The sequence below is a fragment of the Macrosteles quadrilineatus genome, unplaced genomic scaffold (assembly GCF_028750875.1).
Source record: "Macrosteles quadrilineatus isolate MER2022 unplaced genomic scaffold, UCM_ALF_1.0 Scaffold_2__2_contigs__length_208266976, whole genome shotgun sequence".
Taxonomy (NCBI): domain Eukaryota; kingdom Metazoa; phylum Arthropoda; class Insecta; order Hemiptera; family Cicadellidae; genus Macrosteles; species Macrosteles quadrilineatus.
This window is the reverse complement of record NW_026542595.1, coordinates 104,584,930-104,610,887: the sequence shown is the minus strand read 5'-3', so window position 1 is coordinate 104,610,887 and position 25,958 is coordinate 104,584,930. Positions and strand designations below refer to the sequence as shown.

Genomic DNA, 25,958 nt, shown 5'->3' with positions numbered 1-25,958 from the left:
ATCCTGTTCCTCCTGCACTGAAGTCTGAGATGCTAACGTTGGTGCTTCCAAAATGATGATATTTTAAACTGTTTCTCACCATTTTATGCAGGTGGTAACACTGATGAGCACAGATCTGCTGAGACACCAACAGATGTGGAAGGAAGGTCTGAGGGAGATCAGAGACCTGATGGCTCATGTGGAAACTCAGGTGAGAAAACTTCAAAGTGAAGATAATTGTTAAGTAAATGAGATAGATTTGGAAACTTATTAAAGAGATGGACTGACTATGATCTTCTGGTTCTTTATCCAGAGCTATTTACCCATTCCAAAGAGTGCAAGAGAGTGCATTGATCAAGATCAGCTGGGTCCAGTTTTGAACCATCAAAAAGCTTCCTCCTTGTCTTATTGAACCACCAACCTTTTGTTTACTAGGTGAACACTACTACAATAGCTACCCAGGTTTATGTAAACAATTTACATTTTTTGTTCTCGTACAAATTGCCAACACTAAGTCGTATTCAGAAGTAGGAAGCTCAAACATTTTTTCTAATATTTTCAAATATGTCCTATGTAGTGTAGGTAGTTTTTGACAAACAAATTTTTATTATTTTTAGTTTGAATTTGGAAAATTTACTAGAATCATTTTACCCTAGGGATGAAAAGGATTACCATAGATAAAACATACTCGCTTAGTAGATTTCTCATCCTAATGGAACAGCTGAAGACAATTTTATTGTTAGTTCTGTACGGTTTATGTAGAGGTCGTGTTTTGTTTACAATTTGTTTCCCGTTAATACAGTGATTTAAAACCTCGTTTAACCAAATAATACGATCTAATCATAAACAATAAATTATCCCCTAGTTATTTAACCAAACAGTAAAGCACAAATCAAGAAATTAACCCTAAAATAATAGAAACAAAATTTTGTCGACACTAGCGCCCAGTGTGGCGTACATGAACTAGACATGAAATACGAGCTTCAAAATTGACAATGGGATGAGAAGTCTACTTGTGTTGGTTAGTCTATGGGATTACTTAAGTCTCATGACACGTACAGTGAAAACAGTTTTATTTACTGCAGTATGACAAGAGATTATTATACATGTTTTCAATTAGGAGGGTTTATAGTTAGGGTGCAGCCCTTTGGATAGGTACTCGGTAGTGCTTAAGTACAGTATGACTCCAGATATTTTTTGTTTACATTCTAGTTCAGCAACAGCAAGTCCTGGCGAGTACATTGGGACCACCAGATATATAAAGCTCTTGAACATCAGTATCAGCTGGGACTAGAGGCTCTAAACCAACACATGCCTGAGATACGAGTAGATATTGTTTACAGGTGAATTAAAATTAAATAATTTTGAATATTTGTAAAAGACGATGTTGCATTTTTGGTCTTGTACAGAGTATTGTAAATCTAGTTCCATTAAGATTAGAAAAAACATGTTTAGTCTCTCAGAGTTAAATATTGATTATTTGAATATCATAATAATTGTTTAATATTCATTTATTTTCATATTTCTTTTTAGAATTTACAACAGTTGTAGGTAAAGAAAAATCACATTGTCAAAGAGCTATAAACAGCGAAATCCGTCTATAGACTAGAGATATAATATCAAACACTTTGCCCTCAATAATTATTTTATGAAAAAAATTCAAATACCGGTAATAGAAAAAACTGTTGCCTTGATTTCAGACAACAAAGATTACAATTCAGTCCACCAATCGAAGAGATCCGAATGAAGTATTACGGCCAGCTCAAGAGGTTCATGTCCATACCTCTTAGTTTCCGAGGAGTCTGCGACACTTCTATATTTCCTGCCATCATTGATCAGTAAGTCTGACCTATTAATAAGCTAAGGAAATAAGCTATTACCGTAGGTCTCATGGTGAGACCTGAACCCAGACCGATTTACTTTTTTGTTTTGAGGTCCTTAGAAACCAAAAACCCCTATCTGTTTAAATTCATGTATACATACATATGTTACAAATAAGGGGCCCCGTGGCACAATAGCTAGGCACCGTCTCAAAGGGTTGGTTGTGACCACGCGGCACTATTGGGATTCCCTGAACTTGCAAGACAATACAGTAATAGGTTTTACATACATCCGTCAAATAGTCTAACAAGTAAGATTGCTCACATGTCTCGTTGCGAAGAAAAAATTTTCAAAACTTGCAAACATAAAAATGGTACGAATACACAAGCAAGAGCTATATCATAATACTGAATTAGTCCGGCATAGCGCCAAGTTAATCGTCGTGTCGTCTCCTCTCCTCTTTCAATTGTGTTTTTGACGAGTTGCAAGGTTTGAAAATTTTGTCTTTCGAACAAAACATGTCAGCAGAAAGCAATCTTAATTGTTGTACTATTTGATAGAGTATTGTAAAAACCGATTATTGTCTCCACAAAATTGTTCAGGGACCTGAAACATGAATTTCAATCTTGCAAGATTTATTATCTTGTGTACCAATCATAGTTAGAGTTTGAGAAAGAGACTTCTAAACTTATCACTTCTTGCTTTCCCAGCAATGCCCACAGGTTTTCTCGAGTGTATAAGCGCGCAGAAGGTCTGTTTGCACGGCTGGTGTCTGCGTGCGCAGAGTGGGAGGATTCTGTTGCTCTGGGATCTCTAGATCTTGACAATCTCTGTAGAGAGCATTTGCATGCAGCAAGTGACTGGGACATCAACTTTAAAGCTTCCAAAGCTTGGAGTCAGGAGATTGCCAAACTGGTTACGTAAGTACTGTTTGTTATTTTTCTTTACGTTCCACTTTCACATCCTAGGATGCTAGGTTCTAGCCCAGAACTATTTTTACATATTACTTCAGGCTAGGACTAGAGGTTTGTGGCATAATCCCATGGACAAAATCCATTAGTGATTGGCGGAATTTGAACCCGGGACCTCGTGCTGTAAAGCCACAGTTAGGTTTAGTTAGTGGCTCTACCACTAGTCCAGCTCGCTCCCCGTAGTACGTAAGTGTTGTGTTAAGAATTACTATGTGGAAACTTAACGATTTTTGTTAGAATACCAGTCTTGACACTATACACAAAATTGAAATATTTTACTGTCAGTTCCTGAAATTATAAAATCAAAATTAACAACTCATGGCCATCTACATATTTGTCATTACCTGTACACACCAAAGATCAGACCTGATCTTACTTTCCAACTCAAATCTTCCGTGGTTGAAAATATTGGACAGTTAATATTAGTTTTTGTATATAGTGTAGAGTTATTTGTGTTTTGTGCCAGAATTGACTCTAACCCATTCAGGTAAGCTTGCTATTCTCATGAAAATTCTTAAACAACTAGGCCCTTAAGTTCAACGCACATCCTATGTCAAATCTTGTGTATTACACAGTAAGTAAAAATTATTTTAAAAAACCTGTTCAAAACTTAAATATTTAACGTGTAGAGAATTTAACTCTGGTTTTGAAAGAACAATAATATAAAACTTTATGTATGTCAGTAAACACTAACATAAAAAAATAGTATTTTAATGATTTTCCCGATGCAGGTCGGAGCGGAAGATAGATTGTTTCACCATCAACGTAGGTCCAGTTTGTAGTGAGATAGAGATGCACAACCGCAAGTACTGGGACTGCTTGGCTAGCAGCTTGTATGAGAGTATAGTGACTGACATTGCCACTGTAGACAAGTTTGTACAAGAAGCCCGCAAAACTCTGCAGATCCAGCCTCAGAGGCTAGATGAGGTTGGGAAAGCTCACAGTCAGTACTTGGAGATCATCCAGAAATCTCAACAGGTTGGTAAATATTTGAGATGTTAGGGCTACAAAATTTGGGAATATTTACAAATTGTTCTTTTGTTGGATTTATAAACTCCTGAAGGAATTTTGGCAATATCCCCTCCAAAGCGGAAATTTTTTTCAAAGCGTAATTGTTGAAAGTTTAGTTGCAGCACCACAAAGTTTGAATTTGAATTGCTAGTAAAGTAATAGCTGTCCAATTTTGGTCTTCGGTTGATGACAGTGTCGATGAAATCACAAAAATACAGGATGACGTTTCAGAAACGTTGCTGCAATTTGCAGAAACACGATGGCAAATCAGAAACGTCAACCAGCATTTTTTTCAGTTTAACCTCAAGACCCTAAAGACCAAAATTGACTATGACTGTGAGAGCCCACCACTTAGCTTAATCGGTATAACTCCTATTGTGTGCGAGTATGGCAATATTATTACAACCACAGGTACTGATCAAATGTCACTGACACAGCAATAAAAGGTTACTTTACGTTGTTGTTCTGATCTTAAGTTCTAATCACACTAGGTAGTAGATATGCAGGTTCAAATATAATTGTCTTCATCTTGTGTATTGCCTTCCGGATTACTTTATGAATGTATACAAGAGGTTAAGTTACCTTGACTCTGTCCAAGTAATCCTTAAGTCGTCATTAGTGCGACCGATTTTCGATGTCTATGGCACCATTGTAAAGCTGAACGTAAAAATCGCTCCTAGGAGGTCGTCATGAGTCTTGAAAAATACGTAACACATAACACGTACAACAAACAAAAAACGATAAAATGCATGGCTACACAACTAATTTACAACACGGCAGCGGGTACAGAGTGTAGGTCTAGACTCTCAGATCAGTAAGGTGTAGTCTAGACAGCGTCTTACTTACTTACTGGAGTGGCCACTGGTACCCTAAGAGGTACTTGGCCTCGCCCACACACTGCCTCCAGATGTCTCTTTCTTTGGTGTCATTTTCACTCCTTCCCAGTCTTCTTACATCTTTTTGTACTTGATCCTTCCATCTAAGTTTGGGACGGCTTCGTGGTCTCCTGCCTTCGGGGTTTCTATCAAGTACATTTCTCGTAGTGGAGTCTTCCTCTCTTCTCGAAATATGACCAAACCATCTCAATCTTCTGCTCTTGACTTCCGCTATGATGTCAGGGTCTTTATAGCGCTCTCTAATCTCGATGTTGTGTCTCATTCTCCATATTCCATCTTCGAGCGTTGGGCCATATATTTTCCTGAGAACCTTGTTTTCAAATGTTATAATTTTCTTTTCTATTTTTTTTGCTCATTGCCCATTTTTCTGAGCCATACATTAAAACCGGTCTTATTATTGTTTTATAAATACGTAATTTGGTGTTGTGGGATAATAATTTTGAGCTTAACAATCTATTGCATGCATGGAGGGACCTATTAGCCGAATTTAACCTGTTTATTACTTCCAATTCTTCATTAATTCATTAATTCATCAATTCATTCCAATTCCTAGACAGCGTCTAGGAGCGATTTTTACGTTCAGCATGACAATGATGCCATAGACATTGAAACCGGTCGCACTAATGACGACTTAAGGATTACTGGGACAGAGTCAAGGTAACTTAACCTCTTGTATACATAATTGTCTTTATTCACTAAAAGTAGTTCAATTCTGTATATGAATAGTTTCATTTTTATTGTCAAGTAGTTTGCTCATCAATCTGTTTGTGGCATGAAAGGCAGTTTTTTACAGAAGCCAATGTGGGTACACTACTTTAAATTACTGTGGATTTAAATACTTAAATTTAGTGTTGAGTGATTTTCCATTACGATTTAACATTCATAATCTATTTCTTCCGTGGGTTAATTGTTGTGTGTTCTTTTAGATGCAGGGGACTATAGAGGAGCTGCAAAAGAAAAACAAAACCTTAGGAAGTTGGACGAAGGAAAAAGTAGATCAAGTGTCATCTTTGATTTCCTCCTGGGATAATTTCCAGATACAATTGAACAATCAACAATACTTGATAAGCAAGCAGGTTAGTTGTAGAGTTTACTTAGATAAATTTATAAAATTTTAGCTGGTTTTAATACTCCCAAGATATAACTAAACTAAGCAGGGATTCTATTAAGATCTATTAGGCCTTGGGGATAAATTTCTTTCTAATATACTGCTCATGCTTCTAGGTTGAGACGATGAAAAGCAATTTAACTGTGAGTGTAGACAACATGATTGCCGATGTGGAGCGTTTCCAGCAATGTTGGGACCAGTTCAAGCCAAGGGAGGAAAGTCTGACCAGTAGCGAGACTCTGACGGCAAGCTTGGAAATGATCAGGAACAAGAGAGCAGAATGGGATCAGCTGGTAGAGTCTGTGAACACACTAAGGTAAACTGAGTTAGGTACAATGTACTTTTTTATTACATTTTGTGACAATGACGACCACGCACGGGAAGAGCAGAAAACTCAATAAGGGAAAGCCGAGTCGAGATTTAATACTTGGTTTATTGTCTGTCAGGCGTTGATTTGGAATAATTTATTATTTGCTACTAAACACTAATTGTTGAATTATGGAATTTGAAAAAAAAACATGTCAACCCCATGACAACCGCAGGGGGAGGGGAATGAAAGTGTGAAACCCCTACTGACTGACTGCACACGCCTCTCGGTTAAGCGGTCATACACTCCACACGGAATGCTAACATCTATTAGAATCTATTTGTCATCATCAAGTCTGCCAACAATCAGGCCACAAATTCCATGCTACGACCAAACCATCAAACGCGATGTAGCAATGGATTTACTTTGTGACACTCAACAAAAACCCAATTAAATTGCAGCATTGTGCTGGTTAGTGGAGTTCCAACACAATGCCACTTTTAAATTTGCCAATAGTAGCGGCAATGGCCTAAATTTTCTAAAACTGTGTTTTAGGCTAATATTCGTGATATCCAAAATTTATCCTTGATAAATACCCGATTGCCACACTTCCATCTCCGTCACATTGTGAAGTTTCCTCCACAATTGCAAAGATTTTTAAGGGAAAAAAATTCAAAGCGAGGATTTGGAAATATCGCCAAGAAACTACCGACTTACAAAATAGAAGCTTGGAATTCATCAGGAACAGGAGAAAGAATGGGGTGAAATGATCTCAGCAAAGTTTGTGACCATCTTAAACACTTTAAAGGAAAACTTTTAATAGTGTTCTGTTATCCTAAAATAATCCTGATCCTATTATCTTTTCAGAATTATATTAGAATAATGAGTAACAGTTAGTACAGATTTAGCTAATGAAACACTCTAGCAAGGATGGCCTTGAAATGTATTTTATTTGCTTGTTTCAGGGAAGAACATGTCCAGTTTCAGATGACCCCTCCAGATTTCCCTCAATGTGATAAGATTGAAGCGGACATAAAACATTATGAAGAGACTTGGGCTCTATTTGACACATTTAACTCTGGTAATTCACTTGTACATAGTTGCTACACCCTAACGACCATTTAATAGAGCTTTGCTATTTTTTACAAACTTTGTAGTCTTTACACCCACAATGATAATAAATTTACAAAACTCTATTGATTTCAGAATTAACGGATATGGCAAAGGAGGAATGGATAGTGTTCAGGAACAAGAGTCAGCTAAAGTTGTTGAAGTTTGTGGATGACTGGACAGATAAGTTGGAGAAGACACCAACCACTGCTCTGACTGTGAGACTTCTACAGGAGTTGACTCAGTACAAGGTGTGAGAACTTGCCTCACCTTGATATCAATCATGTTTGTTTGTTCTGCATTTCGAGACACTTAAAAAATTAAATAAGCGATCACGCAACCTTCACTTAAACACGACTGGACGTTAACTGACTTGATGCAAATGTCTGTAAAAAGAGACGTCCTTGTTACCTCCTCTACTTCAGGATAGTTTCAATTCAGCCCTTTTATATAAAGAAACAAGGATAATGATTAAGATGAAAAATGTGATGGAATTCTTCAGTTTTCCCACATTGTTGTCACTTTGGTACTGTAATCAGGTGTTTTTTTTCTAGCAAGGATCATTTCTTAAAAGTTCAATGATCAAGAACGGCTTGGCCCTGTTTTTAACGTCAATAAACTACAGATTTTTCTCAGGATCAAAACGGCAAGCATTGTAACGACTCATCTACCCAGCTATACTGTATAATTACTGTATAACACTACTGCCATTGAATACTGTTGGAAACAGGAGTTACAGGAGTTCCTGGTAAACCGAAAATTCTTCATTTAACTGATGTAATCAGACCATTATTCCCGGAGGATAATTATCTAAGGGAATTTAAATTTGAGTTGGCAACTCAGTCGTTAGTGTGATGTTAACTCGAGGCAGCGTCCAGATGCCCCTAAGATTTATCAGTCTAGTTCACTACTTTACAGTATAGGCTCACCTCTTGCTTAGCTTGATGCATCCAACTCAACTTTGAAACCCATGTGGATAGTCAAATGCAAGGTTGAACAAGGCTGCTGATCTTTTAAAACATCACTACATTTCTTTCCAATGCTTTGTTGATGGGCAGAAAGGCTTGAGGAAGGTTGGGTCAGTAGTACGTCCTGTATAACAACGGTGAAGTTCTTCACCCAAAAAGATTTTGATTTTATGTTTTGATTTGCAGGAACTTGCCCCTGGTTTGAAGTACCTCAAAGGAGAGTCGTTCAGTGAGAAGCATTGGGTGGAACTTTTTAATCTGCTGCAATCTCCCTTCAAACCTGTGGAGATTCTAACCTTTGGAGATTTCTTGGAGATTAGGCAAAATATTATAAAGAATCTGGATATTCTGCAGGTAAAAATCGCTGCTTTATTCTTAACACCCCTTTTAATAGTCCTTGGATGGTTGTAGAAAGGGAAAAATTCCTTTGTATAGTTCTTTATTGAACAAGACCAACTAATTTAGCTTAGGACATTTAGTATAAGCCCTATGATTGAGAAAAACTACCCGAAATTCAGCATCAAACCATCAAAGAGCTACTGAATTTTCTCAGGATTAATCCAGTGGCCTTCTTTTTAACAGTCGAATGCACTGTATCTACTTGGGAATGATTCTCCAGATTTCCAGAACAACATTGATTTTACTCTAGTTGAATTGTTGTATGGAGGATTGGGTTATCCTTACATTATTTCTTCCTGGAAAAAGTAACACTTTTAAATGTTTAAACTTCAAGGACCTGAACACCCGAGCAGCCAGTGAGATTGTGATCCGACAAGCTCTGGCAGAGTTGGATATCTGGGAAGTGGAGGCTAAGTTTACAGTTACAAGTCACACTGACTGCAAGGGTCAAACTATACAACTGATCAAACACTTCAATGACATCATGGGAAAGGTAAAACATCTCTTATAATTAAAAACCAATGTACTTGCTTGCATAACCTCACATCAATTATATAATGATTGCCCTTAAACTAAGGTCTACAACGCTCCTATTAACAGGTGCAATTAAGCTCATATCGGGACAAAGATAGTCCAAATCTAACTCTGGCCCTGTATCTTTTCCCATTAAACCATAACAAAATAATAGCAGAATGCAATTCTTACTAGGGTTGAGTATAGCCCCTCCCATCATTGGCTACTATGGCAATACTGAGCTTATGTAGGTGGGAAGCAGGTAGACTTGTGATTGTGATATGAGAAGTCAAAACACAGCGTCAGTCTTAGGTTTGAACTAGCTTTCTGTGTCAAGCTTGTATGTAAGCTTAGTATTCAGACTTTTGAAGTCCTCACTAACTATATGGAACAAGTTCCCAATCCTAACATGGTCTACACTCTGTCCTCCGTGTGCATCGTGTTTCATGGTGCCGGGTTTTTGTAATGTTCATTTATTGTGTTCGTCCGTTTGTCTAAGATTTGTTTAAATGGGTGACTTATATGGATTTCAACTTTGACAACTTCTACTGGAATGAAATTTGATATCCTTCACAGCCTGAAGAAGCTCCCCTTGGGGACAAAACTGCAGTAGCCTAGTACTATGGATCACTTTGCCAGTATAAGGTATCTAAACCATTATTTATTACTATACCAGAGATCCGGAGGTTAACAACATGAAGAAAAAAAATTAAGGTTCAACAATAGTTAAAATATACCATCCTGTTAGGGGTGAAACAAAAGTCATTCTTGTGGAGCATGCTTTCAAGACTTTTTTTTAAGACCAAAATTTGTTTTGCAGGTTGGAGATCACCAGTGTCTTTTACAGTCAATTAAAAGCTCGCCCAACTATGATAATTTCCAAGATAGAGCTGCCTTGTGGGAAACACGTCTGTCTGACTTGGATAACTATCTTCGCAGTCTCAACCTTATACAACGCAAGTAAGTGGGTTCAAGTCAAAACTTCTTAGGAGAGATTTCTCTTGAAATTCTTGATTCAATACATTGTTAATACAACTAACGGTTTCATTTATGTAAGGTGGGTCTATCTGGAACCTATCCTGGGCAGCGGGACACTGAAGATGGAACGTGGAAGGTTTGAGCGAGTGGACCGCGACCTTCGTCTGATCTTGAGTGACCTTTCTGCAGCAAACTACAAAGTCATGACGCTGTGTCGCATCCCTCACTTGAGGAACACCCTGAATATGCTGCTACAGCAACTCACACAGTGCCAGAAGAGTCTGCTAGACTATCTTGAGGTAAGTGTTCTGCTTCTGAAGAAAAGTCATTACTCCGGTTACATTAAACTGATCCTCACTGACCTGTCTGCAGCAAACAACAAAGTCAAGACTGGTGATACCTCAAAATATTCTTGGGGAATACCACAAAATATGTTGTTTGCAACAACTTAGCCAGTGTTAGCAAATTCTGGTTCTCATTTGCAGAAGAGTTAGGTGATCTCAAGATTTATATATTCGTGTTTTTGTCTCTTTTCCTTGAACAATATCAAGTTCCCATGCTCCTCAAATGCCTTCTTACACTGTTTATGTTTTAGCTGTCCATCCCTTTAAATATGACTAGCTGTACCCACGGGCTTTGCCCCGTTTAACTTTATAAGTGAGCTCGTTCGCACGGCTCAATCACGTCCTGGTTGAAGTTCGTTCGCTACGCTCACTCACCTTTTGGTTGCAAATTAACTGTCATAAATTAAAAAAAAATAATAGTGCTGCACCCTGTTGGTAATCCTCGTAACTTTAATGCTATCGCACATCATAGAACAGAACCAACTTGTTTAATTGAAACAGCTGTTAAGATTAATTAATTCCATTTAAATATGAGTACTCATAAGGTTAACATGGGAAACTCCAGAGCCACTGGGGCGGAGCCCGAGAGTCCGATCAGAATAAAAACTACTTAGTTTTCCTATTTAATGCCTAAAGAATCAGTGTACCAAATTTCAGCCTCCTAGGTAAATGGGAAGTGGGAGAATTAGTGATTGATGAGTGAGTGAGTGAGTGAGTCAGTCAGTCAGTGAGGGCTTTGCCTTTTATATATGAGTGAAAATTTAAAAACGTACGTTTTTAACGTCCATGTCACTGGCCCGGCCATGACGGAATTAGTACATAAGAATTATGCTAATATTTAGTACCTATTTCGTACTATTTAGTACCAACAAACAAAAAATTAGTACCCCACTCGGTACCGGATAACTCATTAATTTAGGATTCCGGGCCAGTGACATGCTGGCCCGGCCATTTTCGAATTTGATCCTAATATGTATACCATCATTTAGTACCTATTTCGTACTATTTTGTACCTCCATTAATATAATTTGTACCTCAAAGAAAACCAAGCTACGGGCCCGTTAACTGTACAGGTCAATGACCCCTCAGCCCGGCCATATCGGAACCTATGGTTATAAGCTATACTACTATTTAGTACTTATTTCGTACTATTTTGTACCTCCATTAATATAATTTGTACCTCAAAGAAAACCAAGCTACGGGCCCGTTAACTGTACATGTCAATGACCCCTCAGCCCGGCCATATCGGAACCTATGGTTATAAGCTATACTACTATTTAGTACTTATTTCGTACTATTTTGTACCTCCATTAATATAATTTGTACTTCAAAGATAACCAAGCTACGGGCCCGTTAACTGTACAGGTCAATGACCCCTCAGCCCGGCCATATCGGAACCTGTAGTTATAAGCTATGCTACTATTTAGTACCTTGTTCGTACTTTTTTGTACCTTTCGAGGTAAAAAAATTACCTCAAAGATAAACAAACAACTTATGTTACATATTGTATGTGTAATCGTGTTATTGTTAGTGGTTAATTACCCCTCAGCCCGGCCATGTCACAGTTTCTAGTTATAAGGTGTGCTATTATTTAGTACTCAATAATTAACAAGTGATGCAGTTATTTGGTGGTTATCTCCAACTATTCAGTTCTTCATATTAAACAATATGTACTACTCATACAACCCAAGTAATCAATGTGTCGAGGTTTAGGCTATTTTGGTGCGAGGGTACTGTGGTGATTTTTTTATTTCATTCAACATTAAGTTCACAACTTTGTTAATTTTTTCTTTCTTTTTTCTTAATTAATTTATGTTGTAAAACTTAACGAGCTGTTGGCCCGTCCTACGTAGGGAATTTAGTAGTCAACTAAAACTGAAGTAATATCAATATTTCTAGAATGTAGAATGTTAGCGTCGGCTGCTAGACTTTTTACAATTTTAAACTTATCTTCTAAAAAACTGAAACCCTAAACTAAAATTATGGCTTCAACATTCCCTAGTTTTCAAAATTATTTGTCTTTCAGTTTTTTTAGTAGTTTTTTTTTGTAGTTTTTTTAGAAGTACAAATTATATTAATGGAGGTACAAAATAGTACGAAATAAGTACTAAATAGTAGTATAGCTTATAACCATAGGTTCCGATATGGCCGGGCTGAGGGGCCATGGATCTGTACAGTTAACGGGCCCGTAGCTTGGTTTTCTTTGAGGTACAAATTATTTTAATGGGGGTACAAAATAGTACGAAATAAGTACTAAATAGTAGTATAGCTTATAACCATAGGTTACGATATGGCCGGGCTGAGGGGTCGTTGAACTGTACAGTTCACGGGCCCGTAGCTTGGTTTTCTTTGAAGTACAAATTATATTAATGGAGGTACAAAATAGTACAAAATAAGTACTAAATAGTAGTATAGCTTATAACCATAGGTTCCGATATGGCCGGGCTGAGGGGTCATTGACCTGTACAGGTAACGGGCCCGTAGCTTGGTTTTCTTTGAGGTACAAATTATATTAATGGAGGTACAAAATAGTACAAAATAAGTACTAAATAGTAGTATAGCTTATAACCATAGGTTCCGATATGGCCGGGCTGAGGGGTCATTGACCTGTACAGGTAACGGGCCCGTAGCTTGGTTTTCTTTGAGGTACAAATTATATTAATGGAGGTACAAAATAGTACGAAATAAGTACTAAATAGTAGTATATTTTATAACCATAGGTTACGATATGGCCGGGCTGAGAGGTCATTGACCTGTACAGTTAACGGGCCCGTAGCTTGGTTTTCTTTGAGGTACAAATTATATTAATGGAGGTACAAAATAGTACGAAATAGGTACTAAATGATGGTATACATATTAGGATCAAATTCGAAAATGGCCGGGCCAGCATGTCACTGGCCCGGAATCCTAAATTAATTAGTAATCCGGTACCGAGTGGGGTACTAATTTTTTGTTTGTTGGTACTAAATAGTACGAAATAGGTACTAAATATTAACATAATTCTTATGTACTAATTCCGTCATGGCCGGGCCAGTGACATGGACGTCGTTTTTATGTCCCTGGCCTTTTACTTCGTAGATACTGGATTTGTAGTTTATTATTATGTGTTTTAATATTTTTTGGGACGGGGGAAACATGTTACACACATTTATTTGGTTTTAAATAGGTTCTAGGTATTTTGTTCGTATTTTTAAAGTCTCGAAATTCACGACCATGACGTGTCCCTAGGGTACATTTTCCAACTTTCACGCTGTTTTTAGACTAGTTATTCATGCCGAAATATATAAAGCCATATTTTTATGTCATCAATGGTTATTAAACTTACAAAAAAGGAGCATATTATAATTTTATTGTCATTGCAGACTGACTACCATGACAAAATAAGTCTGTCCCTCGATTTGGCGTCACGATCATTTGGGAAAAATTTTCAACTTTGGAGCACGACAGTGGCAAGCCTGGCGTCGATGGAGTCAGTTGGTTTTAGAGACTAGTTCGGGGTGTACGTCAGGATTGTAGTGCCGGTCGTTTTGAGTTAAAAGGAGGAATTACAAGATTAATAAAGGAAAGATTGTGTTTTTTTGTAATTTTGGTGTGTCCATGACCGTAAGTAGCCATTCGATGAAGTAGACATGGTGTTAATTTTTGTTTATAAGATATTTCAATTGCTAGATTAACCTAGAAGTCCACTTTGTATCCTCGACATGAGGTGCAGGGCTACCGCCAGAACAGAGTCAAATAACACGTAATTTCACGACCAAAGTTTCACGACCATCGCGGTTTTTTTCACGACCAATCCAGCCTTATGGATTATAGTGTGTTTGGTCGTGTCAATAACTTTAGTATAATTGTAAATTGAACAGTTTAGTTCAATTGAAACACATAGTTTTATTATAACTAACAGTATAATTGAAGGATTGTTTGGAAAGATTTAGATTATTCCAGACAATTCACGACCGTACCGCTTGTCCCTGACCATCACGTTTATGATTTCTATCATAAAAATTTCAAAAATTAAAATATCGTCATATTTAAATGTTTTATACACAAAAGAAGCACACCTCTATACAAACATAACGATTTTTCGGGTCTCAGGTAAGTTTTTTCGGAGTAATACAAACTTAAAAAGATTTTATTGGCTTTTTTCTATTTTTTGAGTTTGTTTTATTTTTTTCTAGAAAGACCAAATATACCAAAAGCTCAGTGACCTTTTTATTGTATAATGGTCATAAAAGTAAACTAGTTTATAGCAAAACATAGTTATAAAAATAATATTAACTATTTTAAATATTCATTTAAACGTCCGTTATGGTCGTGACAGGATTTTGTGTTTTTCTACTAAAGATGCTCTTTAAAAAGAAAACTACCAAAGATATTGCGTTACCATGGACATTTTATGAAACTTCAAATGTTAATGAAATAAAAAAAAATAATAAAAGTTTTGAAAAAAGGGGGAAAAAATTTGCAAAGTGCTTTTCCTGAAAACGTACGTTTTTAAATTTTCACTCATATATAGATAGATTTTATAGATAAAGATTTTTTTTACATAGCTATGACAAGCCAATGTCATTATGATGTATCTTACTCCTATAAAATAATCACTCTATCAGTTGAAGTTCAGTTGATGAGTCGGTGGCTCAGTTGGTAGTGCCACAGACTTTGGGCCCAAAACAATTATGTAATGTATTGGGTTCTGGTACCTGCCACTACTTTTTATCAGTACAGTTTACTCTTTTCCAGTAGCAGCTCACCCCTTGCTTTGCTGGATACGTTCCTCGCATGTCCATAGCCTATGTAGACAAGCAAATGCAAGGCTAAAAAAAGGCCGCCAACCTAAAAAAATGAAAAATGTCAAAACTCTTCACTACACCATAACTATTGCATTTTTTAGGAAAAGAGACTAAGGTTTCCTCGATTCTACTTCCTCGGAGATGAGGATTTGCTGGAAATCCTTGGACAAGCCAACAAGCAACACGTCATTCAGTCACACCTCAAGAAACTCTTCTCTGGTATCCATTCAGTGGTCTTCAGGTACTTGATTCAGTGTTTATGACGATTTTCCTGCTATTGTTGTCACTCTTTTTAATGACTTTGTCATATGCAAACATTGTTGACTGATTGTTTTGTAGTTGTTGGGGAATGCCACTTGTGAAAAGGAAACTTGTAAGAATGAAAGTTTGTCAGCAGAATTATGATTTTCTGATTTCAGAGAAGGTCAGATCACAGCAATGCAGTCTTTACAAGGGGAAACAGTGGAGTTATCTTCACCTGTGGAAGTCACTCAAGATATTGAGGTTTGTAAAGTAAACATAATAAATATTTTATTACATTTTAAGAAAACTTAAACAAAATTATTAACAGAGTGGCACCATACTTTGAGATAAGTCCCAAAGGAAAGACGTTGCCTAAATAAAAATATGTTAAAATTTGAAGTGATTACCCTCTTCATCTTATAAATGTAGGTTTGAGATGGGTTGGGAGTACAGCCATTTTTCTTTATGTTATGGATATCGTTCGTTTTCAAATTCCTAACCATATGCTTCCATTTTTTCCAGTGTCTGAACAAAGGAAGGATCTGACTTCTAATCTAATGTCTTTTTAGATTGTAGAAGCATAAGGAATCGTGTTATAGGAATGTTGTTTAGGAATGTTGGATGCTTATCTTTCTGTTATTTAAAACCGTAGCCTACCTATTATGATGTTTAAAATCCAAACAGAAAATATTTCAATCGAAAGTATAATATAAATAAAAAGATATTATTAATGGTGTAGTAGTTGAGAAGGAAAATTTAAGCTTGATGTTTTTCTACTATCTTGAAGTTTTGCATTAGGTTGAAATATTAATACTCACTTACTACTTGAAATATATATGATTTACTTGTGAATTTAAGATGGACAAACAACACCTTTTTTACATTTTGTATTCACTCATTGAACTCAGTGACAACCTTTAATCTGGAAAAAAGATAAGCTATTCTAGAGCCAAAGTCTACTGGAACTATTAGACAATTATTCAGATTTCGTCTTCACTGTTGCATTACAGGAGTGGCTAAGTTGCCTTGGCAAAGAGATGAAGACTACGCTGAAGAAGCTTGTGTCAAAGTGTCTTCAGAACCCAGACCCCAGCAAGTTCCCTTCCCAGGTCTTGTGTCTGGCTGAGAGAGTGTCATTCACATCCAGGTGTGAGAAGGCCATCCAGTCTGCCAGCCTCAAGGATCTGCTAGCCACACTGAAGGTACAAAGAGATTGCTTGTTGCTAGTGATTTGTCAAAACAAAATATCAAATTTCCAAATTAAAAACAAAACCCTTGGAAAAACTACTGCATCAACCCATATTTTAGCCTTTAAGCACTTGCATGTAGCTGAACTAGCATGAGAATGTGTTTTTTTTTTCTCTTTAATATCCATCAATGTAAATTAAAGGCTTGTTACGACCAACGAGCGATTTTTTTTAGAATTATCAACTGTCATTGTTTTCAGAATCAGTTGGAGCTTTACACAAAGTATCAGCTGCAGTCAGGATCAGCTGATGCTGAAGATAAAGAGTCAGCTGTTTTGGAGTTGAAGTTGAAGGCTCTCCAGTTGGATGTTATCTACCACATCAGTGTTGTGGAGCATCTGCTGACCGTGGGAGTGTCAACTACATCAGACTGGCATTGGCAACGTCAACTCAGGTATGTAACTGGGTGGCTGAGAGGATGTTGTGCTCGCCTTGTTATCAGAAGGTAGCTGGTTCAATCCTGAGAAAATTCAAAGGTTTTTGATGGTTTTGAAAGATGACAAAGCTGTCCTTGATCATTGGGATTTTACTTTTAACTTATGTTCCTTTCTAAAAAATCTTCTGATCTTCTTAGTAATAAAGCTGTAATTTCATTCATTCATTTAACACTCATCCTCCACTCATCTTTGTTTTAAAATATACACCTAGGAAAGTTGACATTTTATCAATCAACCTATTCCCATCAGCAACACTAGTAGCCATCTCTGTGTACTATGTTTAACTAAGTTTTGCTTAGTAATTTAAATATTCTCTTTTGTATAATCTTGAGTTAATCTGAGTTAGTCAGTAAATTAAATTGTTAATTTTCTATAAGTATCTACATTAAGTCACCAGGGCTGTATTGACAAAAATTGTCAAGGTTTATGAAAAATTCAAAAACAAATACAATACATAGCATACACTAAAATTACTCAAATAAATCATTAAAAATTAAACCGCATACAATAGTACTCTTTATTTGGAAATTAGAGGCTTCCTTCTCAAATAATTCAATTAATTTGATGTTTTTGGCAATTTGTTTTGTTTTTCATCCCAATATAATATTTTGACAGATTTTCATATAAAAAAAGGGAGGGGAATAAAATTAAAAGTAATAAGGATTTAGGATTTGGAATCGGAAATCGTAATTTGTAAAATATACATATATGGTAAAGCTGTTGATTTAAGTTCTTTGGAAAAATATTTTAAAATGTTACCGTGATCAACACCGGTAGATTCTACCTGAGAGAAGATGGCAAGGTGGTGGCTCGAATGGTGGATGCAGAGTTTGTCTACTCTTATGAATATCAAGGCAATGCTGCCAAGCTGGTTCATACACCTCTCACTGACAAGTGCTACTTGACTTTGACACAGGTCAGTCTGAAAGACGTTCTTAAACTTATACACAAAAAAAATTTTTTTAATTTTTTCATCCCTACAATTTAGCATAGGCCTATTAATTGTAATTAATTATTAATAAATTGTAAATTGGGGCTTCAAAGGCAAAATATACCTCGCCTTTGATAGTTTATTTTTTATTAATTTTATTTATTCTTGTTAACCCTGTTCATTAAGCATTGTTTAGAGATATTCAATTTTTTTATTTATATTTGCAGGCAATGAGCATGGGCCTTGGAGGTAACCCTTATGGGCCAGCAGGCACAGGCAAGACGGAATCAGTTAAGGCATTGGGAGGACTACTGGGGAGACAGGTCCTTGTCTTCAACTGTGATGAGGTAATAGTGTCAAGATTCAGCTGGTTTAGTCTGATGTGGAGCTTTTTATTTTTGCCTAGTACTTAATTTATTTTTGCCTTAACTAATTGTGAAATAATCAGTCTTGGTGGCAAGAATATTTAACCAAGTGCCACGGAGTTTCCATAGAATAATGAAATCAAACATAATTAGGATGACAAATCTCTTAAATTCCTTTAATGATGCGATGGTTGAATTAAATTTGCATGAATATATATTATACTTCAAAGTTTAATTCTCTGGATGTTTTAATTTCAACATTGAAGAATCTATCTCATCGTTATGGTATTGCTGCTACTTTTTTACTTCCTTGAAATGGAAGATCGTAATGTTTGTAAAATGCTTGGCCACTGCCGTTGGGTTTTTTTTCTGAATATTTCTGAAAGGATTTGAAGAATCACATGTAGAATCCATAGTACTATTAGCTGAGGATAGCTGATGAGATCAGAAAGGTATCAGAGTCGAGTACCTAACTGAAACTTCTTCACGAGCATCCTGTAGCCACCCAAATCCAAGATTAATTTTGGTCTCGCCAACGAGTTGCCTCCAGACTCCGCTGTCCTCCGCCATGTCAACTTCTTACATCTCTAGCCACTTGGTCGCTCCATCTTAACACGTTGACTGCTGAAAACAACGTACAGGCGCTCCCCAGTGGCGGGCGATGCCCCGCCACGCAACCGAATCAGCGAACGCAATCGGCATTCAAATATTTCAGTCTGACGAATCACAAAAAGAGCAGTGGTGACTGTGCTGCGTTACCCCGAGAGTGGATGTAGTTCACTGAAACACCCAAAGGTAGCAGCACTGCACGGATCCGTATCCAGTGTCTTTGTAATGTGGGTTGAAGAGAAAAAATCCCCGAAACCGGGACAAAAGCATTCCCAGACAGGATTTTACGGGAAATTTTAGTACCAACCTACACCAAAGTAAAGCTCGCATTCTAAGCTTGCAGTCTGGCAACGATTATAACGTCTCCGTCTGAGGCTAAGCTCACACTGACTCAATATATTTCTGTTGGTCTGGTGCCGACTTTTGTCGGCGCGCGCCACATTGAAGTGCTAGCGACGTGTAGCAGTCAACGTGTTAATCTTGGTCTTTGTAATGGATGCCTTCCATCTTCCATCTAGTCGCCTCTCCACATCCTTGTTGTTGTCCTTACTTTACACCTTTCATTTACTCTTAAGTGGCAGATTGGGGTACACTGTACTAAAATACAGTAGTACCCCTACAACAAACACATATAAATTTTATCTTATAAAAAGATAGGGCATTTGCCAGGAATTATTAAGGAAATTGACAGGAAAGCAGGCTTACCTTTAAATAAGTCCATAGAGACACATAAAACATCACAAAATTAAAAGTAGAAATTTTCGTGGTCACTGACCACTTTTTCAACCACTGGAGATTGGAGAAAATCAAATGATGAGTTGAGATGGTTTCTCCAATCTCCAGTGGTTGAAAAAGTGGTCAGTGACCACGAAAATTTCTACTTTTAATTTTGTGATGTTTTATGTGTCTCTATGGACATATAAATTTTAAATTTTTAAACTACACAAATTTATTTTACTTCTTTCAGAGCATAGATGTGCAGTCGCTCACTCGTATCTTGGTTGGCCTGGTCAAGTGTGGAGCTTGGGGTTGTTTTGACGAGTTCAACCGCTTGGAAGAAGCCACTCTATCTGCTATATCCATGCAGATTCACCCAATACAGGAAGCCCTTAGGAGATCCTCGCCCAGTGTCACTCTTTTAGGTCAAGAGGTAAGAGATCTTTGTTTTGCTCCAAAGAAAATTTGTAAGAGACATGATATGGTGATATAGTTTGACATGATCTGGTCTTACCGCTTTAATTGTGGTTTGGATTTTAGGCAGGTTAGGAAGAATAGCAAAGAATAACCTTGCCTAATTAAATTTTCCCACAATGAAGGTAAAAGTCAATATTTTAAAAACTTGACCCTATCGGAAGTTTCTTAAATTAAAATTAGAATATTTTTATGTTCAGTGTTGTTTGTGTTTAGCGATTATTTCTTCTAAGGTTTGTTAACTTCATTTCAATTTAATCTGGTTTGTATTCAAAAGCAGTCAGTTTGTCTTGGACTGCTTATACTCTTTTTCTAGGGTTTGTAAAAATTGGTGTAAGGTTATGGGATTTTATGTAAGAAAACTTTTTCAGAGATAGACATTTGAGAAAGCCGTGTTCTTTAAACACATTTACACAGCTGGTCTGATACTGGCATTTCAGAAACTGATCCAAAAGCCTACTTAAGGATTTTCTCTACAAGTCTCCACAAGACCATTTTTAGTGTGGAATACTTTTTTCAAATAAAAATAGCTGTTCAATCTTTTGTTAAATATCCTGTTACATTTGACAGGTGGCCGTAGACTCCAACACTGGGATATTTGTGACCTTGAACCCTGCAGGCCAGGGATACGCAGGACGTCAGAAGCTGCCTGACAACCTCAAACAGCTGTTTAGACCAGTAGTGATGTCCAAGCCAGACGAGACTCTCATAGCTCAAGTGACACTGCACTGTGAAGGTTTCAAACATGCAAACACCATTGGCACCAAACTTGTAATTCTTTTCAATCTTGCCAGGTAGGTTTTCTTGTGTTCATATACACAGATAACATATTTTTAACATTTAAATATAAAACAAGAGTAGAGTATGACATGTTTAAGGGCCAAGAGTTAAATACTGATCAAGCTCCTGAATTAATTATCAGTACAAAAATATGGATATACCCTGCAAGATTCGTTTTTACAATCTCTCAACCATCGTTTGCCTTGGGTAAGGTTTACCATATTGACAATCTTGAGTATTGAGTTTATCTCACAGATGTTGCTGGGGTTCGGAATTTTCCTCAGACTGATCACTGCCCCTTTCCGCCAGCTATAATCAATATACTCTTAACTATGAAATAAAATGAAGCTCATAGGACAATTATTTTCAGTTTCAAAAATATTTACATGGGTCGGGTTCGATGATTCCAATTTTCTTTATCTCTTCGAGTTACCCTTTCCAGTTTAATTTAATTAATTGTGTTTACTCATTAAAATGCACATCATAAAAAAATCATGTGATAATTTCAAGAATTAATTAATTGTTGAAAAGCACAACGATGATAGTTCTATTTGGTATATGACCCGTAATGTTTTAATTTCCAGGAAGCTACTTTCTCAGCAGCAACATTATGACTGGGGTCTGAGAGCTCTCAAGACTGTTGTTGGAGGGTGTGGTAGTGCCTTGAGGGATGCCAGAACAAACAACGTCAGTATTGGTAAGTTGTTGTGTTGTTGTATGTTGCCTTGGGGGATGCCAGAACAAACAACATCAGTAGTGGTAAGTTGTTGTGTTGTTGTATGTTGCCTTGAGGGATGCCAGAACAAACAACGTCAGTATTGGTAAGTTGTTGTGTTGTTGTATGTTGCCTTGGGGGATGCCAGAACAAACAACATCAGTAGTGGTAAGTTGTTGTGTTGTATGTTGCCTTGTGTTGTATGGATGCCAGAAAAAACAACGTCAGTATTGGTAAGTTGTTGTGTTGTTGTATGTTGCCTTGGGGGACGCCAGAACAAACAACATCAGTATTGGTAAGTTGTTGTGTTGTTGTATGTTGCCTTGAGGGATGCCAGAACAAACAATGTCAGTATTGGTAAGTTGTTGTGTTGTTGTATGTTGCCTTTAGGGACGCCAGAACAAACAACGTCAGTATTGGTAAGTTGTTGTGTTGTTGTATGTTGCCTTGGGGGACGCCAGAACAAACAACATCAGTATTGGTAAGTTGTTGTGTTGTTGTATGTTGCCTTGAGGGATGCCAGAACAAACATTGTCAGTATTGGTAAGTTGTTGTGCTGTTGTATGTTGCCTTGGGGGACGCCAGAACAAACAACATCAGTATTGGTAAGTTGTTGTGTTGTTGTATGTTGCCTTGAGGGATGCCAGAACAAACAACGTCAGTATTGGTAAGTTGTTGTGTTGTTGTATGTTGCCTTGGGGGATGCCAGAACAAACAACATCAGTAGTGGTAAGTTGTTGTGTTGTATGTTGCCTTGTGTTGTATGGATGCCAGAAAAAACAACGTCAGTATTGGTAAGTTGTTGTGTTGTTGTATGTTGCCTTGGGGGACGCCAGAACAAACAACATCAGTATTGGTAAGTTGTTGTGTTGTTGTATGTTGCCTTGAGGGATGCCAGAACAAACAATGTCAGTATTGGTAAGTTGTTGTGTTGTTGTATGTTGCCTTTAGGGACGCCAGAACAAACAACGTCAGTATTGGTAAGTTGTTGTGTTGTTGTATGTTGCCTTGGGGGACGCCAGAACAAACAACATCAGTATTGGTAAGTTGTTGTGTTGTTGTATGTTGCCTTGAGGGATGCCAGAACAAACATTGTCAGTATTGGTAAGTTGTTGTGCTGTTGTATGTTGCCTTGGGGGACGCCAGAACAAACAACATCAGTATTGGTAAGTTGTTGTGTTGTTGTATGTTGCCTTGAGGGATGCCAGAACAAACAACGTCAGTATTGGTAAGTTGTGTTGTTGTATGTTGCCTTGAGGGACGCCAGAAAAAACAATGTCAGTATTGGTAAGTTGTTGTGTTGTTGTATGTTGCCTTGAGGGACGCCAGAACAAACATCAGTATTGGTAAGTTGTTGTGTTGTTGTATGTTGCCTTGAGGGACGCCAGAACAAACAACGTCAGTATTGGTAAGTTGTTGTGTTGTTGTATGTTGCCTTGAGGGACGCCAGAACAAACAACGCCAGTTTTGGTAAGTTGTTGTGTTGTTTATGTTATGCAAGATTACCTCTGTCTTAATTATTGGCCTTCTCATGATCACATCTCCTGGTTTCAAAAATGCTAGATATTCTTCATATACTTTTGTACAGATCCATTTGTATGTAATAGTGCCTTAGAAGTCTTAAAACAAACCATTTCGGTTTTAACGATTTTAACTGATGTGTCACATTAAAGAGGAAACCCCCTTTTAATAATTACTTTAGGCTACATATTGGAATAATAGCTTAAGGAGTAACTTTTTCTGCTGGTTGTATTGTTGTTAGACTCGGAGCAAGATGAGATGGCGTTGGCTGTGAGAGCTCTTCGTCTCAACACTCTGTCCAAGCTGACGGCTGCAGACAGTCGGGACTTTGATCTCCTGGTGAAGGACACATTCCCTGGCGTCCCACTGGAGAGTAGTAACGACACACAGATGACCCAGGCCATTCAACAGAGCTATCAGGATCTGCACCTAGTGTACAACGCAAAACAGGTTGGTTTGTACTTTGTGTTTTGTACAAAGACATTTGAAGTTGATAGTTGATTGAGAAAGAATAATGATAGTAAGAATATTATAGTGGTTTAGATAAATAGCTACCTTTTTGCTGCCGGAGTGATTTTTTAGTTTGTCTAGGCCACTGGTTTGAGGAACTCCAGGCTAAAAGGTGTCAATTGAACGATAAAAAAATTATCAAAAATTTATACTTTGTGGCCTGATGAAGACTCTCTTTAAGATTCTAAATAAGTAGCCTAGACAGACCACGTGAAACACTCCGGCAGTAAAAGATATTTAAACCACTGTTATATATGTAAAGTACAGGATCTGTTTAGTTGGTCCACTTGAAATTTACTCTTATTACTTTTACTTATTTGTAATGTATGTATTTCTAACAAAACCTTGTAATATAGATATACTCAATTTTGTTTGTAAGATTAAGGGTAAAACATGACAAAAATAGGTATAATCAAATCAATGGCAATCTCAAATCAAAGTCTCTACCAAAAAGAACTTGAAAAACATAGTTTGGTACATCTATTGTAAACAAAATTTTCTCCAATAAATCTAGTGCCATTTTATTTTTCATTTAAAATGTTAACATCTTCCTGTTCTCCAGGAGGGGAAGTGCCTAGAGTTGTATGAACAGCTGAGACAGAGGATGGGTGTGGTGGTGGTCGGACCTTCAGGTTCTGGCAAGTCAACAATCATCAAACTGTTGAAACACGTAAGTATTAAATTCCTAGAACGATGAAATATCCACTATTGTGACACATAAATGTAACACCCATATATAGGTGTATTGCATTTTTGGAATTATGTAAAGCAGAATGAATTTTGCTAAACTGAAGTGTGTAACAGTTTCTAATTTTACGAGGATTGTGTATAAAAATTAGGTCTCCAATGAGGCTCCAGTCTTAAGTAAGGTAAGGAAGTCTGATAATAGTGCCATGATGTTTACTTTTCCAATACTATACTAGGTAGTTCCTCACCCCTTTTGCGAGGATTTGTGGTGTTGTAGTAGCAGATAATGTTGTGAGAGAAAACTTTGAGAATTAAAATACAGAGAATACTTTTTTGTTTTTTGCCTGAAATAAAATTGTGATGAACGAGTAACAGCTCGAGCGACGAGTACTGTGAGGAAATTCCTCAACCATGAGCATTGTAGTACATGAGGACAAGAGGGCGGTGGTGGACTTTGCCCTAGACACCAGCACTAGTGCTAGACACCACTAGACTACCATTGAATCACTCCTCTGTAAATTACTTCTCTTTGGAGAAAATCAATGCTCCTACCAAGTATGAATTGCATTCTGTGATTAAATTTCTTAAGCTTAAGGGGTATAGTTTAAAGTCCATTGTCGAGTAATGGATATGAATGGAGTTGTGAATCATGTGCACAATTTTCAGGATGTTTTGAACAATGATGGCCGGTTTTGGTCGTTAATCAGTTTCGTTTCAGGAAGTGACCTATGTTTGGTAAATATTGCATGTGTATTTCACTGTGAGCAAATATGGCTACCAAGGAAAATGGTAAACCCTGGTAGACTAGGAAGAATCTAACATGGAAGCAAAGTTTCCTCCACTTGATTTATAACAAATTGTTGGTTTTTTTTTCATTAAATGGGGAAAAATTTTCAAAATACATAGCTAAATCATTGGGAAATTCATGGAGTTCAAAGGGATAGAATATTTATTAGAGAAGAAAAACTTTGTTGAAATTCTTCCATTGTTATTCTTTTACCATGAAATCAATGTTACAGGCTCTAGCACATACAGGTGTAACTGTAAGGCAGCACACTATCAATGCAAAGGCAATGTCTCACACCCAACTGTTGGGCAACATAGACCTGGACACTAGACAGTGGGTGGATGGAGTACTGAGTACTACAGCGCAAGCCGTCTACTCACAACCTTCAGGTGTAGTAGGGTTTACCACACTGATTTCATAAGTTTATCTTGTGTAAGTTGTGAATGTTGGATTTCACTTGACAGTTTTTTGTTGCTGTTTTTATCTTACCCTATTGACTTTTATTATGATTTTAGAGAGGAAATGATAGCTGTAGTCATGTTAATATCTAGGGTCGTTCTTTTCTTAGATAATTCAATTCAATTCAAACTTCTTTATTCATTATTTTGTACAATATATACATCGAATAGTATCAGGTTGTACAACAACTCAAACTAGCCTAAGTGACAATCTCATCCATTCTTCGAATATAAGTGTTCTTCGAACCTTAGGTATTGCTGCATTGATTTCACAGAGCCACTAAC

At 37.1% G+C, this 25,958-nt stretch overlaps 1 protein-coding gene across 1 annotated transcript in view; it reads left to right on the top strand.

Moving 5' to 3' along the window:
- LOC128984716 (cytoplasmic dynein 2 heavy chain 1) overlaps positions 1 to 25,958 on the top strand; it is a 101,241-nt gene that overhangs the window by 13,819 nt on the left and 61,464 nt on the right. The window contains exons 15-39 of the mRNA XM_054404058.1: positions 92 to 190; positions 1,192 to 1,322; positions 1,680 to 1,817; positions 2,511 to 2,720; positions 3,503 to 3,749; positions 5,605 to 5,754; positions 5,903 to 6,102; positions 7,059 to 7,174; positions 7,300 to 7,454; positions 8,358 to 8,525; positions 8,905 to 9,063; positions 9,904 to 10,043; positions 10,141 to 10,360; positions 15,294 to 15,433; positions 15,612 to 15,696; positions 16,446 to 16,637; positions 16,883 to 17,076; positions 17,897 to 18,035; positions 18,278 to 18,397; positions 19,992 to 20,174; positions 20,786 to 21,009; positions 21,580 to 21,692; positions 23,473 to 23,681; positions 24,304 to 24,411; positions 25,448 to 25,604. Of these exons, the coding sequence (XP_054260033.1) occupies positions 92 to 190; positions 1,192 to 1,322; positions 1,680 to 1,817; positions 2,511 to 2,720; positions 3,503 to 3,749; positions 5,605 to 5,754; positions 5,903 to 6,102; positions 7,059 to 7,174; positions 7,300 to 7,454; positions 8,358 to 8,525; positions 8,905 to 9,063; positions 9,904 to 10,043; positions 10,141 to 10,360; positions 15,294 to 15,433; positions 15,612 to 15,696; positions 16,446 to 16,637; positions 16,883 to 17,076; positions 17,897 to 18,035; positions 18,278 to 18,397; positions 19,992 to 20,174; positions 20,786 to 21,009; positions 21,580 to 21,692; positions 23,473 to 23,681; positions 24,304 to 24,411; positions 25,448 to 25,604 (3,997 nt within the window). The remainder of the gene's footprint in view (positions 1 to 91; positions 191 to 1,191; positions 1,323 to 1,679; positions 1,818 to 2,510; positions 2,721 to 3,502; positions 3,750 to 5,604; positions 5,755 to 5,902; positions 6,103 to 7,058; positions 7,175 to 7,299; positions 7,455 to 8,357; positions 8,526 to 8,904; positions 9,064 to 9,903; positions 10,044 to 10,140; positions 10,361 to 15,293; positions 15,434 to 15,611; positions 15,697 to 16,445; positions 16,638 to 16,882; positions 17,077 to 17,896; positions 18,036 to 18,277; positions 18,398 to 19,991; positions 20,175 to 20,785; positions 21,010 to 21,579; positions 21,693 to 23,472; positions 23,682 to 24,303; positions 24,412 to 25,447; positions 25,605 to 25,958) is intronic.